Consider the following 14509-nt stretch of genomic DNA (forward strand, 5'->3'; position numbering starts at 1 on the left):
ATAGTAAATCACGAGTTCTGAGCCAAAAGTGCCTACCTTGGGTTTTACCTGACTTAACCGAAAAGAAAACCTCACCTTCGGCGCGAAGGCGGGTTGTAACATTAAGCTTTTTTGTTCAATTTCGCGGGCTTAGCCCGCGAAATAAGTTCGATTTCGGCGCACTGAACTAGGGCTGTCTTTAATAATAAATAATTCAGTTAATAACTCATAATGCACAATTTTATAAACTTCTGTGTGATATTCCAACTTGGAGCACACAGCTGCACATCTATGGTAAAACTATTATTAATTATGGTGCATGGCATTTTTTTCTCAACATATATTGCACCACACAGATTGAAAAATGACAAAATAAATTCATGTATAGCTAGCACATTCTCTTGACTATTATATGCCACCATATGTCCAACAAACTCCTTCATTGAGCTCATTTCTGACTGCCAACTCTTCTTATGATCTGATTTTGATCATTTAAAAAATTTTTAAATGACAATGATTCTTTCAATGTTAATGAACATGAACAGACAGACATTCTTAAAATTTCACCATACCTTCAAACATAATTTCATCACGCAAAATACATTCTCACTGTCTAAACTCTAAACATCAAATCACTTCAAGTTTTACATACAAGCCTACCAGCCAAGGTGCACTGACAGACTGACTTCTACAAAAAATACGATTGAAACATCGCAAATGTATCTCAAAAAGAATTAACCCTTCAAATTTGAATTTGAAAATTTCACGATAAGATAATTGAACAGCTATTGAAAAAATTGTGTGGCTATTAATCAACATGAATTTTTTAGGACAAGCATTTCAGCAGATAATTTAGTAGTTTAGTTTCCTCTTACCGAAAACAAAGACGAGCCTCAGAAATATTACTCCGATCCTACAATTTTAGGCTACCGAAGTTCCACGTTTACTGTAATGATAAAAAGTTCCCTCCAACATTCACGACATAGAGCTAAAAAGGAAGCACTGCAAAAATTATTTCAAACATTTCTTACACTAACGCTGTAGGAAAATATAAGCTTTGCTAAGCACACAGGTTGGAAGAAAAACAACGACCGCAATGGCCTCTACTGAGACTCTGAAAAGCCGAAATGCTCGCAGGAATGTACCTAACAAAATGGCGACAGGTTTCAATATTTATGAACGATCATAGGAACACGGTAAATATCATCTTAAAATTAAATTAAGCCATAACAAATGAAACAGATTATTGAAGGAATTGTGATTCTGATAATATTTTCAATGACGGCTTGAACTTTGTAGGACTTTCCGATGTTGGAAAAAAATCCTCGCGCGTTCACAGTGGGTTCACACGTGTTCACGTGCTTCGCTGGCGCAGTGCAAAACCAAACCAAAACCCAAGTCGTAAGTACTAAAACCCAATCCCAATTTTGGTTCTACAAAAAGTAGAACCCGAAGTCATTGACGTAGATGTAAACTTGGAAATGATGGAAACTTTTCATAAAAAATTTCTAGACTACCAGCAATAAGTTTCGAGACGTACAACATAAAAATGAAAGTTCCACCACGAGTCAGTACAAAAAATTTTTTCGAGAAATGTGTATGTTTAAAATATCTAACAACAGCAAATTAAAGAAAAAATAATGATAGCGCATTACTTGTAGGAATCTTAACAAAATTCAAACATAATATTCCTCGAGACTAAAGTAAATAAAAATTACTCATCACAACTGACACTTTTCAAGTTCAATTTTGCACACTTAAACATAAGACATTACCAAGTATAAAAAATTAGCCGTTAAAACTCATACTAGCTCTTTAGCTTGAGATTTTATTCAAGGCAAGCAGGCGAAAGTTTGTCGGAGTACATCAAACTAAAATAAAGTTATCTGCTTTCATAAAAAATTTCTAATCAATTGTTTTAAAAAAGAAAGTATGCTTCGTTCAAATCGCCAACAAACGAAGAACTCTCATTGAGACCTCTCAAACAGATTTCAGTTAACAATTATTGAATGATAAATGGCAACCTCAACATAGTGCTTTATTGTGCCCTTCAATCTTATCTTGAAAATATAGAACTGGGTATTCGCAATTTCTATTCAACCTCCGTTCAGTAATACTTCACGATCTCACAACTAATATTGAAAAAAGAAAATCCTAGAAATGTCGCTACATGACCGACTTTGCGAATAAAAACACAAATAATCGTTTAGAAATTTACGATACTAGGCTTTAAACAAACAGAACATTTCAACAACACACTATAAATGAAGAGATTTTAAATAGAATAAAAACCGTGTACGATGAGAATGATTGATAGATTAATGAATTTGAAAGGCTGGGTGGATCATAATTTCAAAATCCTTGTACAAGTTGCTTTGAACTCACTGAGCTGTAATCGAATTTATAAAAAGAGAGAAGATGGTTTCGATTCGCAGGAATCTTGTAAGAATTGTCTAAATTAGGGCACCCTACCATTAATAGGCACCATAGCTTCAACCCCAACATTGTGGCTCTCCTAAATTTCAGACGCTGCATATGTCCCGATTACTTGCGTTCCACGAATTTCAAAGTAATTGTGAAAGACCAAAGACAATTATTAGCTTTATAAACGACTACAGTATGCAAGTACGTATCTCAATGGCTGACAGGATAATCTGCAAAAAACTGAAAATAGTGAGGGGGCAGAAAGGTGATGACTTAGGTGAAAAAATATCATTTAAGTTTTTGAGTTTCGATTATCAATTAAGAATTAATGGGCTGACGTAGCAACGATAGCCTTCTTGTTGTGCAGCCATAAATTCAGTGACAAAAAAAAAAAAAGTCTCACTGTCAATTTTGGCGGAAAAACATTGGATAAGACGACATTAGTACAGACGCTTGGAAGTATTTTATACATTCTCGTGAAATAAACATAACAGAAGTTCGTAAATGTTGATTTACAAAAGAAATTCGTGCTATTTCCTATGTACCTTAATTTTTCTTAAATAGTGAAAAGGACTAACAAGCACCGCTTTTACAAAGCGACTCATTCACTTTGGGAACTACGAAACTGTGATAATAAACCAAAATTTATTAACCAACTAACGACCCACCAAACACATGATGTTGAAACGTCGATTACGAGTTAATTCAATCTGAGAATTTAATGAACTTCATTAGGAGAGATGCGTGGTGTGGACCAGAACTTACCGGCATAGTCGACAGCGTTGACGTCGGAGCCTCTGGCGATCAGCTGCTGCACGCGCTCCACGTCACCCCTGATGGCGGCCACGTGTAAGGGCGTCTCTCCGCGCTCGTTCCTCTTGCCTACACCTGCAGCCCTGCCACCCCCTGCACTGGGGGTCGCAGTCCCCCTTCCACCCCCTGCACTGGGGGTCGCAGCCCCCCTGCCTCCTCCACTTGGGGTCGCAACTCCTCCAGCCAACATGCCGCTAGACTGAGGGGTCCCGGGGTCACTAGGGTCGCAATACGGGCTGTAGCAGCGCGGCGAGGGGCTCGAACTTTCCGGTATGAACTTAGCTGCCAAACGGAAAAAAATATCGCTGATTTAGATCAACAGAAGGCAGTTGCTTCGAAATTTTTAGATACCTGTAAGCAACACCCGAAAATTAATTGGTTATCTACGGCCGTAGTTTAAGTAAAGATCGTAATAATGCGAGGAAAGCAAGGGGAATGAGGAAAGTAGGACTACCAAGAAGCAAATTCGGAAGTAATAACATTCTGAAGGCAATTGCTAAAAACATTTTAAAGCACATCCCTATGAAGAGATAGAGAATTCGATGGAGTCACCGGCAGCGGGACTAACTACCTACAAGTAAAGCACACCAAATGTCACGTCATGCCGCGCTGCACTGAAATCTCTTCCCCCTGGCCTTTTCTCTGTTATCTCCCATTCAGACCCAGGCCTTCCTCTTCCTCTCCTCCCCCAACATTATATAAATGAATATTTGACGTGTGTCAGCTAGCCTTTACAAGCATGAGCGGGAATTACCTTTCAGTGTCACCACACCCCGAAGTCCAATTCAAGCCCCTGCTAGCCGAGTCCAGAAGAAGAGTGCATCGCTCTTCTTGTAATGTTTGTTAGCAGAGTGGCAACAAATACACTTGTGAACTCTCCTTTATTGCATCCTCTTTTTTTTTTGAGGCTATATAACGAGCGCTTTCATACAACGCCAGTAGTTCTAAGAAAATTCCATCGTTTTTTGGGTGGGGTTATATTCAAATTGTGATATGAATTAAGATAAAGTTATTGTGGTTGACTTAATTCACGGCAAGGTTTGATATTTTCTGGCTATTGAATCGGTTCATATCAACAAGTGCTAGGAATTTAAAGTTTCATAGCTAATGAGGCATGTTTTTACGCCCTGTATATTTTAGTCGCACCCTGAACAGTTTGACGACTGTCCATGCCATGGCGCGGAAGCACCTGTGGCCTGATGCTGACATACCCCTTATCGTGGCACTGACCACGTTACTTCCTAAGAAAACAATTTAATTAGTAATTCGAACCAACGCTTTTTAGGGCACTGCTCTACGGCTTTATATTACCGACGCCAGGGAGTCAGCCCGAGCGGATTGTCGACAACCTTAAGCTGAAATCCACGGTGTGTGACTGAAGTGAAGTTTAGAGTAGCTGGCGAGCATTAATCAGAACTAGTTGTGTCTGCTTAGTAGTTTATTCTTAGTTCTACTTTAGTTAACTGATAGCCCTTGACTCTTAACTGTCGTTTTAATCATGGTATCAGCTCTTTAATTACACTCTCGAATGTTGAATATTAACTGCACCAGTTACTAAGCAAATCAATAAATCTTTACTTGCCTTTGTCCTTCTTTCCAGCAACGGTCTTAGAGGTTAACCGACCAACATTAATAACATCGTTATAAGGAAGGTAGGAAGGTGCAATCATACTGGCTAACAGAAGAAATTCAAGAAACAAAAGCGTATTACTTGTGATAGAAAAAATGCTAAAAAAAGACATCAAAGCAACAAAACGACTGTCGAACGCTATAGGGAAGTGACCGATCGAAAAACCGTAAAAACGCTGCAACATCTTCAACAAAAGTATAAATGCCTAAAAAAATGGACGTGACATTTACTAAGGTCAAGGTACCTATGATTAACGTAAGGAAAAAAATTGTAGGTAGTAATTTAGCGGAGCTCTTTACGTATCAAGATGCTGTACAACTGAAAGCAAGTTAGTTAGTTAGTTTAGTGGCCAAATGTTTACTAGCGCTTCAGCTATTTAGCTATCTCGCACCGAAAGTCAAGATGAACATCACCATAGAGGTGGAAGGTCTCAATTATTCATCACCCACAAGGGGCGGAAGGTCTCAGATGTCCAGCCCGCTGAAGCTGGCTCGAAAGAAGCAGCGTTAGCATCTCAAAGAGACGAAGTGACAAGGAGGGACAGGTGAAAAGCAACAGAAACTATGACACTCGAACAAGAGGTCGCTTACACGGGACGTCGGCCGCCCGCACGAGAGAGACAGAGAAGGGAAATGTAAGGAATCCTGCCTACATAATAACTTAACCCCACAACTGAGACCTAGTCAGACACCGCGAGCTCAACGGTGGGGCGCTCAGGAACAATCCCCCTAGGAAAGCGAAATCCCATAGGACTTCTGACGAGCACAGACACCCGTCAGAAGTCCCCCCTGAGGGGAACTGAAAGCAAATCTGTCGAGTTCAGAACTTCTGTGGAATAAACTGCTCCAGTAACAAAACTAGCTCAGGTGGAGAGAAAGTTATACCTGGTAGAATTTTGCAACAAAAATACGGCCTTTATAACATAAAATAACACTCACTACTGGAAGGAGACGACATTTGCAAGAGCAGAGCAATTTGCTGTCGCTCAGACATTGGCATGGCGTGCCGCGGCCGCGCTGGAGTCCCGCCTACAGCAGCGCAGCTCGCCTCCTCATCCTCCACCCACGGCCTCGTGCTCTTCCCTGTACATCGTTACATTCATTTATTCAATCATCATTCATGTCGATGATGTTTTAATAATTATTCGACAAGACAAGGAATGGCTTCATGCATCCAATCCAATTCTTTATATTAAATAAGGGAAAGCCATCGAGACGAAACGGTAGAACATCCAACACTTCGAGATCAGAGGCACCGAAATTGTGTTGTCCTGTCATCTAAATTTGAGACAAAAATCCGCAAAAATTTTGTTCTATTGACCTAAACAATTTTGGTATCATGTCTTAATTGCCACTTCGATGACTTTCCTTTCGCCATTCATGTCTGGATTATCGAACCAACAAATATTATAGTGGACCCTAAACACTGAAAATAGCCTCCAAGATTTAATCGTGAAATGTCCCACTACTATTTCAAACAGAAGATAATTTAGAGAAAACTTGCAATGAAGAAAGATTCGAAAGAGATCGTTAGATCTTCTAATCACGAAACATTCAGAATGATCACATTTTATCCAAAGAAATTTTGTATGTTATATAAGATAGTAAGCGATGCTAGTACGAGTTACTTCCGAGCCTCATCAGTCGTCCCGACCTGCAAAGTTTTGTTTAGATGTTTTGTTTGAAGTTTTGCTGGAAGTTTCACTGGATGTGGAGATGACGGGCAGAGGTCGGTTGAGGTGAGTCTTGTTATCTTGAGGGCAGAATTGCTGACTCAGCTGACAGTGCAGGGACTTGTTGCTCTCTCCTTGTTGGGTCTCATCAAGGCGCGGTAGTTCTTCTAGATGCTCGTCTGAAATTCAATTAAACTATGGTCAGTCTCCAAATGGAAGTTCTTCCCACGCGCACCATACCTACACGATGATGTCTTATCGTATCAACTATAACAAACGAGAGTTTCATTTTTATAGTTTTAGTTGTTTCGCGAACTTTTTTTTCAGCGCCGTCAGCTGTTAGACAGCCTCTCTTGAGTGTGTATATGAAGATGACAGTATTTGAACCTAACAAAAATATTCAAGGCAACAAACTGAAGTCAATTCATTGGATGTTTTTTACCCGAGTATGAAAATCGCGAATGTATAGAATAAAATTCACCTTCGCGTTGGTACATTTACATATAACCAGGACAACTAGTCGAATCTTAATCTAATGAACAATCTTTTGCATTACATTTCAACATCATTCAGTAATATTACATTGAAGTATTCGTGATTAGATATTTATGACTAGCAAGAAAAAGAATTTCACTATCAAGTTGCCATAACCAGTGCCACCCGTATCCTTAAATTTAGGTACGGATAGAATTTAAAAAATTGAACCGTCTTAAATTTCTAGTGCTTTCGACATGCTGCATGAATATTCTAAGTGAAAATCTCTCACCAGGTGTCGTATTTTCCTTGTGTTCCTTAGCATTGTTGAAGAGTTTGCGTTTCGAATGCACCGGCCTCACCATCGCAACGACTCCATCGGTCTGCTGAGAGGTAAAAAATATTTTTAGTACGACAATGACAAGGTCAGTTTTGATGTTAACGACGAACCAATTCTTAAATCCTACGCGTTGCCCAGAGTACTGTAATGACTAGAGTACTGTTTCTATAGGGATCATTCTGACTATGACAAAGCTGATACTAAATTATTTACAAGAATCGGATAAAAATAACATTTAGCTGTGCAAGTTGTTACAGAGCAGTAGTGAGAATATCTCACCAAGGAAGTTATGCTACCTAATTTATTGAAACCTTTGTTAATTATACCTGGCAATGTTGAACGTGAAAACTAACAATTTATTACAGAATTCCAAACGAATGACTTTCTCAACGAATCTGATGTGCACAAATTACGAATCCAAAAAGGTAATGAAATATTGAATCAATTAAGTTAAGAAATTTAAGCATTCTAACCTCAGGCTATCATGCTGAAACCAAAAGCGAGTGGTTAGAATTAATGCTAATGCAAAAGGAAATTATTTTGAATCTCTCGGGAAGCGCGCGGCCTGACAAATCGATAAAAATCGTATCACCCAATTCATCAAGACGGTAAAGTGATAGCTAAATGAAAAGAAAGACAAAGCAAAAAGCAACACCGTTTGAAAGGACTGACATTTGCGCAGTCCAGTTCTCGAATCTCTTCACTAGATTTTTAGGGGCTAATTACTCCAGTCTTTCTTGAATGGCTGCCAAAGTATGTGCAGACTTGATCATACAGTACGAAGTAACGTCGTCAACTGTGAATCATATTTTCACATTCAAACTAATCTTGAACTAACACATAATGTTTCGAGATACTTTCCCCCTCAGAAGATATGCTACGATGTACCATTTTTGTTACACTGGAAGGAACACCAGTTAATGCCATGATGAATTTTTATTGAAACATCTTTGTACTGTAAATATATTATTCTAAGCAATATCTGACTAGCTTTATTTTCGAGTTTTGATACTCGGTGTTGCTAGACAGAGGATAAGTTGTTCCTAGCAATCCCGGGTTGAAGCAAGATCGATCAATGATTAATTTGAATGTAAAGAGCACTTTATGTTCCCGAGTGGTCACCTAACTTGCAGCTCGCGCCTTTTGTGCACCACGCCACTTGTATTAGATTTATAGATTTTGTACAACATTTTGGCAGCTAAGAATGGAATATTTGAAGATGCGTGATTAACGTCAAGGGAAAAAAGGTTAGCAATTATTATTATAATTTATTACTATTATTATTATTATAATATAATAATATTATAACAATAATATTATTATTATAATATAATAATATTATAACAATAATATAATATTATTATATTATTATCATTATAAGTCAATTATTTTCAGGTGAGGTGATGACAGAGGCTGTTTATTATTATTATGAGCATTCAGCTTACATTCATGAGCCGATCAAGCCAGCTAGCCTATTAGCCTAATGATCCTAATTAAAATTTCTTAAATGAACAATAAACTTACAGGAAAGAAGATATTTCTAACAATTAACCAAACTTTTGCATTTCACACAGTACACATAATTTGAAAATTAGTCAATTATGATGGAATGAGCGTATTGTATGTTTTAAATAACTATAAATTTATGTGCCAATCAAATTGGTCATGATGATCTCAGAGAAATGGATTGCATGTAACAGAAACTTGCAACTATATGGTACCTAGTTTATCTAGTTTCAATATTGTACATGTCAAATATATACTAATTGAAACCCTGAGTAAAAAATTTGTCACAGGATTATATATATGCATCAAAGATTCAAACCAATTTGTGAAAAGAAAGTAGAAAACTTGCTGATCTATAAAATTGTCTTGAGGTTGGCAAAGTGATCTTTGATTTTTGTCAAAAGGGTGTAGTATTACAAGAGTCAATAACAAACATGTATACATGTACCGTCAACTGGGGTGACTTCGGCCACCGGGGTGACTTCGGCCACTGGGGTGACTTCGGCCAACGTTTATGATTTTGTTTTGCGGCCATCTGTTTCTGTTGTAGTTGTGTTATGTCATTGGAACAAAATGGTTTCCAATGTAGTTTATTCTTATCTATCAATTGGACACTGTTTTGTTTCATTAATTTTATATCCTGCTTGACCAACCCAATCTGAATGCAACAGTACTGTAAAGAAAAAAGGCTAAGTGCAAACTTCAATATTTTGAGATACAAAAAGAATTTTGGAATCAGGTTTCTTTCATTTATTTTGGTATCTTGCATAATGATTATATCAATGGCTATACCCTTTTTACTGATTTACTGAATGTAATATATATGCTTGAAAAATTAGCTGGCCAAAGTCACCTCATAGTACGGTATATGGGCTAAATGGGGAGACTTTGGCCAGCCAATAAATGTTTAGAATAATAGATTTTTCTTCTTTTTTCAGACAATATGCGCAGCTATAAACATAAATTAGATTCTGGGCCATATAGGATATATTATTAGGAGTCGTTTGAGAAAGCATTGCAATTGATAAAAGATGGTGTTTAGCTTAAGAGAAGCTGCTAATATTTGCTAAGTCCCTTGTTCAACTTTGAGCGACTGATGTGCTGGCCGTCATGCAAAAAATTTAGGACAGTCTACTCTTTCACCTACAGAGGAGTCAGATTTAGTATCCTACATTATTCTGCTTTCAGACTGGGGCTTCCCAATAGATGGTATGGAACTGCATTCTTCGGTTAAAAATTACCTTGACAAACAGGGTCGCACTTTACGCAAGTTCAAGGGTCGCACCTCTATCAAGTATCATTGATTTTTTGAAGAATGCTCGAGATCCCATGGGGACTAGATTTTTTTAAACTCTCACATCCAGCTGCCATTGAAATTAACAGAAAGCAGCCTTAATGAAGCATGTGATTCACAAATGCGAGTTTTATCTTTGTGTTACAATTTATATAATACACAGTGGCATTGATTATCATTTTTTGAAACACCCTACATGGCCAATGTCACCCCCCTAATGATTGAATTCGGCCACAAAATCATTTTACTATGATTTTACTGTGTTTTAACACATGTGGCCAAAGTCACCCCATCGCGGGGTGACATCGGCTACCCAGCTAATTTAAAAAAAATTATTAAATGATAAAAGTGACAAAATTTAGACATAACATATTCAAAGAAGAATCTTTCAGTAATATATCTACAAATTTACAACCACCAGCAATGCCTCATTCCTATTTTGTAGAAATTTGATTGGCAGAAACTAGTGTAATTTGGCCTAAGTCACCCCAGTTGACGGTATATATTATCTTTGAGTTGTAACATTCCTCTTTTTTTCTTCAAGACACGAAATTTCTGCAGGACTTGTTATATCCCAAGCACATAAAAATGTTTATAAACCTGCCCAATGAAGCCAAAATATTTTGAATTAAACTAAAAATATACGGATAGAGCAAAAAATTGTAGTAAGCAACTAGACATTTCCTACCAGTGCTTAAGTTCAGACAGAAAATTTTGGCTGAATTCACAAAGTACATTTTTTCATGCTATTTTCAGAAACCACAGATGGAAAGCAAGTTTTCATCCAAATGCTTCTTTACATTTTTTCAAATATACAAACACTGTCAAATGTCAATACTGTGTCTTGATTTAGAATAAATTATTAGATATTCAAGTCAAGCATTACAATTCAAAACTTTCTAGTATTATCAATTTTGAATTTATTTCAATAATTTTCTCCAGAGGTAGCAAGAATATCAAAGGTAGGACCAGTGTGTAGTATCTTCTTGTTGATAGGAAATTTTGCCTCAAAAAGAGCTAATTATTATGGTCAATACACATGAAATCAATTAAATTCTCAAGAAATTACCACTAGAATGGATGTAGTCAAGTTTATTGATTTTATACCTGACTGGAAAATTGGGCAGATGCTACCTCTAATCTGCCAAATCAGATGAAAACATCTGTGAATGTGGCCAATTTCACAAGTTCCTATTAACTTCTGCCCAATATTCCATAGCTAGTGGTTTTTATAGACAATAATTTCTATCAAGAGAAAATTTTGAAGGTCCTTGAATAATAAATGCACATAGGCCATGGCCATTAATATTTCTGACTAATCAAGACATTTCAACATAATCGTTGATTTGTTGATCATCTAACAAGACTAACCTCATTCACCACTGCGAGTCTGCAAACTGCAAGCACTGCCAATCAAGTTGCAACAGCATTTAGGTTAGGTATGAAGACAAATTAATTTATGTTGTTGGCCTTTTAATAGAAAAGACTTATTATAACCACACTAAACCAAAACATTCTGGCACAAATGCAACAGCTCCATAGTTATTACTTGGTTATCAAAGTAATCAAACCCCTACAAATCATAGTTTTAACCAGTGGGCACTGGGCAGTGGGCAGTGACCAGTATTACACACTTGTTACTTCAACTTGTTAGTGAAGAGTAGCAAGTCAAGTCTCACATCAGTCACATGCAGTATGACGACAGTTTCTGCCACCGACTGCCAAGAGACAACTCAAGGATGTTATTGTTCAGTAGATCATGGCCCAATCATCAGGCCAATGGCCAATAATTGGCCATGCTGTTTCAAAACTTGAAATTGAATGCAACTAGGCTATGCAATTGCAATCAAGTGAGAGAACCTCCTATTCAATTTCCATTTAGATTGAAATCAATAAATATAGGGTAAACGCGGTATATTCTGACATTGTGGGTAATTCCGACACCTCTCTAGTTTTTCCTTTATATTAAGCTTTTAGTTCCATGCAGTTGTTGATGGTTGAAATAGTGACGTCATACATTTGCGCATCAAACTACTGCCAAAACACTAGGTCTGGGCCATCTAGCGGGATAATGTTGAGATCCAAAGAGACGGTGCATGCCACCCAATGAGATCATCGAAAAATGTGTCAAAGTTGACAGTTGACCTTGCTCTACCAAATAGTGATAAACTGTTTGTGTAGAAAGAATATTATGGTTTGAGACTTTTAAATACGTCTGTGAATATACCTATTAGGAATCCTTTAAGTATACTTGTATTTGCTGATTTCAAGTGGTAAATAAATTAATAAATGATTAAGTTGAGAAACGGATTTAGACACATAAAAACTAATTCCGACACCACTTGAATTGGACACACACAACTCGTTCCAAGCAGTGTGCAAAAATTAAAATTTTCTTAATTAAAAGCTTAATAACTGTTAATTAAAAGCCTAATTAAGTATTGCTCAATATTCAATAGTGTTCTAATTCAAAGCCGTGTCGTAGCTATTCCAATACAGCTCACACAGCAATCGGAATTTGAACATGTGGATGTCGGAATTACGTGTTAGTACAATTTGAAGCGCGGTCAGAATACGTCTCACCACGTGCCGAATATAGCCACAAACAGTGGCTATATGCAGGATTCCCCCATTTAATAACCGAGCTGCGGCCAGAGTACAGACTCTTTGTGAGGGATCACTGTCCGTGGTAGGACCGAGGCTCTTTAATGCCTTACCAAAAGCACTGAGAGGAGGGGAGTTTACTCTTGCAACATTCAAGAAACAAATGGACAAGTGGTTGAGAAAGATCCCAGATTGTCCAGTAATGGGAAACCACCCTCAGCAAGTGACAAGCAACAGCATCTTGCATCAGGTGGCCCAAAAGAGGGCAAATAGACAGAACACGTCCAACGTTACATCCGACAACAACTCGGAGACAAAGGACGACGAAAGTGGTGCATCAGCGTGACCGTGGACTATGATGTCCTAAAACTCATCATAAGGTCATAAGGTCAGTGTCGGAATATAGGGATTTGGTAGGTTTGCATTCTAAAGGCTTTTAAATAAATATGGCAACATTTTGTGACATTTCATTGTTGCTGGCACCGTGGCACGTAGTACGGTACTACGGTGGGTATTATTGCAGATTAACTACATCCAAAAAAAAGGGTGTTTTTTTTTTTTTTTAATTATATGTTTTTTGGGGTGTAGATTACGAATCTGAAATCCATTTTTGGCGGTCGGCATCGGAAAACCGATTTTTTTCCGACAAAAAAAAAAAACACCCTTTTTTTTGGATGTAGTTAATCTGCAATAATACCCTACGGTGTTTTGCAAGTCACGTAAAGCAAACAGAACTCGAGTAACGCATACGGTTATTTTTTTATAGTTTTTCATTTCTCAATGTGTCCTTCATGTGTCGGAATATACCGCGTTTACCCTATATTATGTAGTGCCAAAAAATTATTTGACAGCTTTTGAAATAGTAAATGAGTTGAAAAACTAATGCCAGTAAAGGACTAAACAATAAAGCCTAAAGGTCAGTCAGCCACTCGAACTTTGTAAGCAGAAGCAGGCACTAGGCAGCAGAATGCAGTTCTTAAAAATTACCAAATGTTAAAAATTTCCTCTGCTATAAGTATAGGTAAAATATAATTTGGTATTATATTATATAGCAATAGAGTGATATTAGCCTAGCCATTCAAAAAAATTCAACATTTAGAGCAGTCCTCACCTCAGAAGCCTCATTTACCATATTTAGGTAGCTAGTCCTAATTCCTAAAATCTAAATAGCCTAGTCCTAATCAACAAACATGTTTTCAGAGTAAATTTAGTAGTCCTAATTGACTCATAGCTCATAACTTACATTGGTATTCGACAACGAAATGCTATTTTTCATTAATGTAATGAATAAACATATTTTCATAGATTTATTTACATTTTATCGTCGCTAGTATCGAATTTGAATCACTGAAGTTATCAGTTCTGTGCAAGCAAACGTTGCAACGGAGCAGAGGTAAGATGATAGTTGAGCCTCGCCACCATTGGTCACGGAGGCAGCGATAAGGATGATCTGGTTAGAAAAAAAAAACTAGGCTAACTCACCTAAAAGCAAGCTCTTGACATCTCAACACAGCTAGAACACACTGATTAAGAATACCGTTAACATTCGAGTTGTATTTAGAGGTCAAATGCTTTCCATCTGTCAAAATATCGATTATTTGAACGTAAAGATTTCCCGCGCAACCACTTCGTTTTGAGCTAGACGTCACACTGGCTGCGTCATAGCAGAAGAACGCGTTGGTAAACGGTTAGCTTTAATGGTAACGCGTTACACTCTACAGTTAACGGTAGGTAATATCGGGCTCGCAAGGATGACGTCACGGCTCCGAATCG

General features: G+C 37.5%; 1 protein-coding gene across 7 annotated transcripts; it reads right to left on the minus strand.

The window, feature by feature from the left end:
* Positions 1 to 3096: 3096 nt before the first annotated feature.
* LOC108670897 (ankyrin repeat domain-containing protein 12) lies at positions 3097 to 14421 on the minus strand. 7 transcript variants are annotated; one of them, XM_047884724.1, is made up of 5 exons: positions 14219 to 14421; positions 7285 to 7375; positions 6500 to 6697; positions 5785 to 5928; positions 3097 to 3498 (listed from the first exon to the last, which is right to left on the minus strand). In XM_047884724.1, the coding sequence occupies exons 2-5, from the start codon at positions 7355 to 7357 to the stop codon at positions 3122 to 3124; spliced, it is 792 nt and encodes a 263-aa protein (XP_047740680.1). In that variant the 5' UTR covers positions 7358 to 7375; positions 14219 to 14421; the 3' UTR covers positions 3097 to 3121. The 7 variants fall into 7 exon arrangements, with proteins under 7 accessions (XP_047740680.1, XP_047740678.1, XP_047740674.1 ...); XM_047884722.1 differs by having other exon boundaries at positions 7285 to 7378; positions 14219 to 14420; XM_047884718.1 differs by lacking the exon at positions 14219 to 14421 and adding an exon at positions 13980 to 14204.
* Between the last annotated feature and the right edge of the window lie 88 nt (positions 14422 to 14509).

The sequence above is a fragment of the Hyalella azteca genome, unplaced genomic scaffold (genome assembly GCF_000764305.2).
Source record: "Hyalella azteca isolate HAZT.00-mixed unplaced genomic scaffold, Hazt_2.0.2 contig1964, whole genome shotgun sequence".
Lineage (NCBI taxonomy): Eukaryota > Metazoa > Arthropoda > Malacostraca > Amphipoda > Hyalellidae > Hyalella > Hyalella azteca.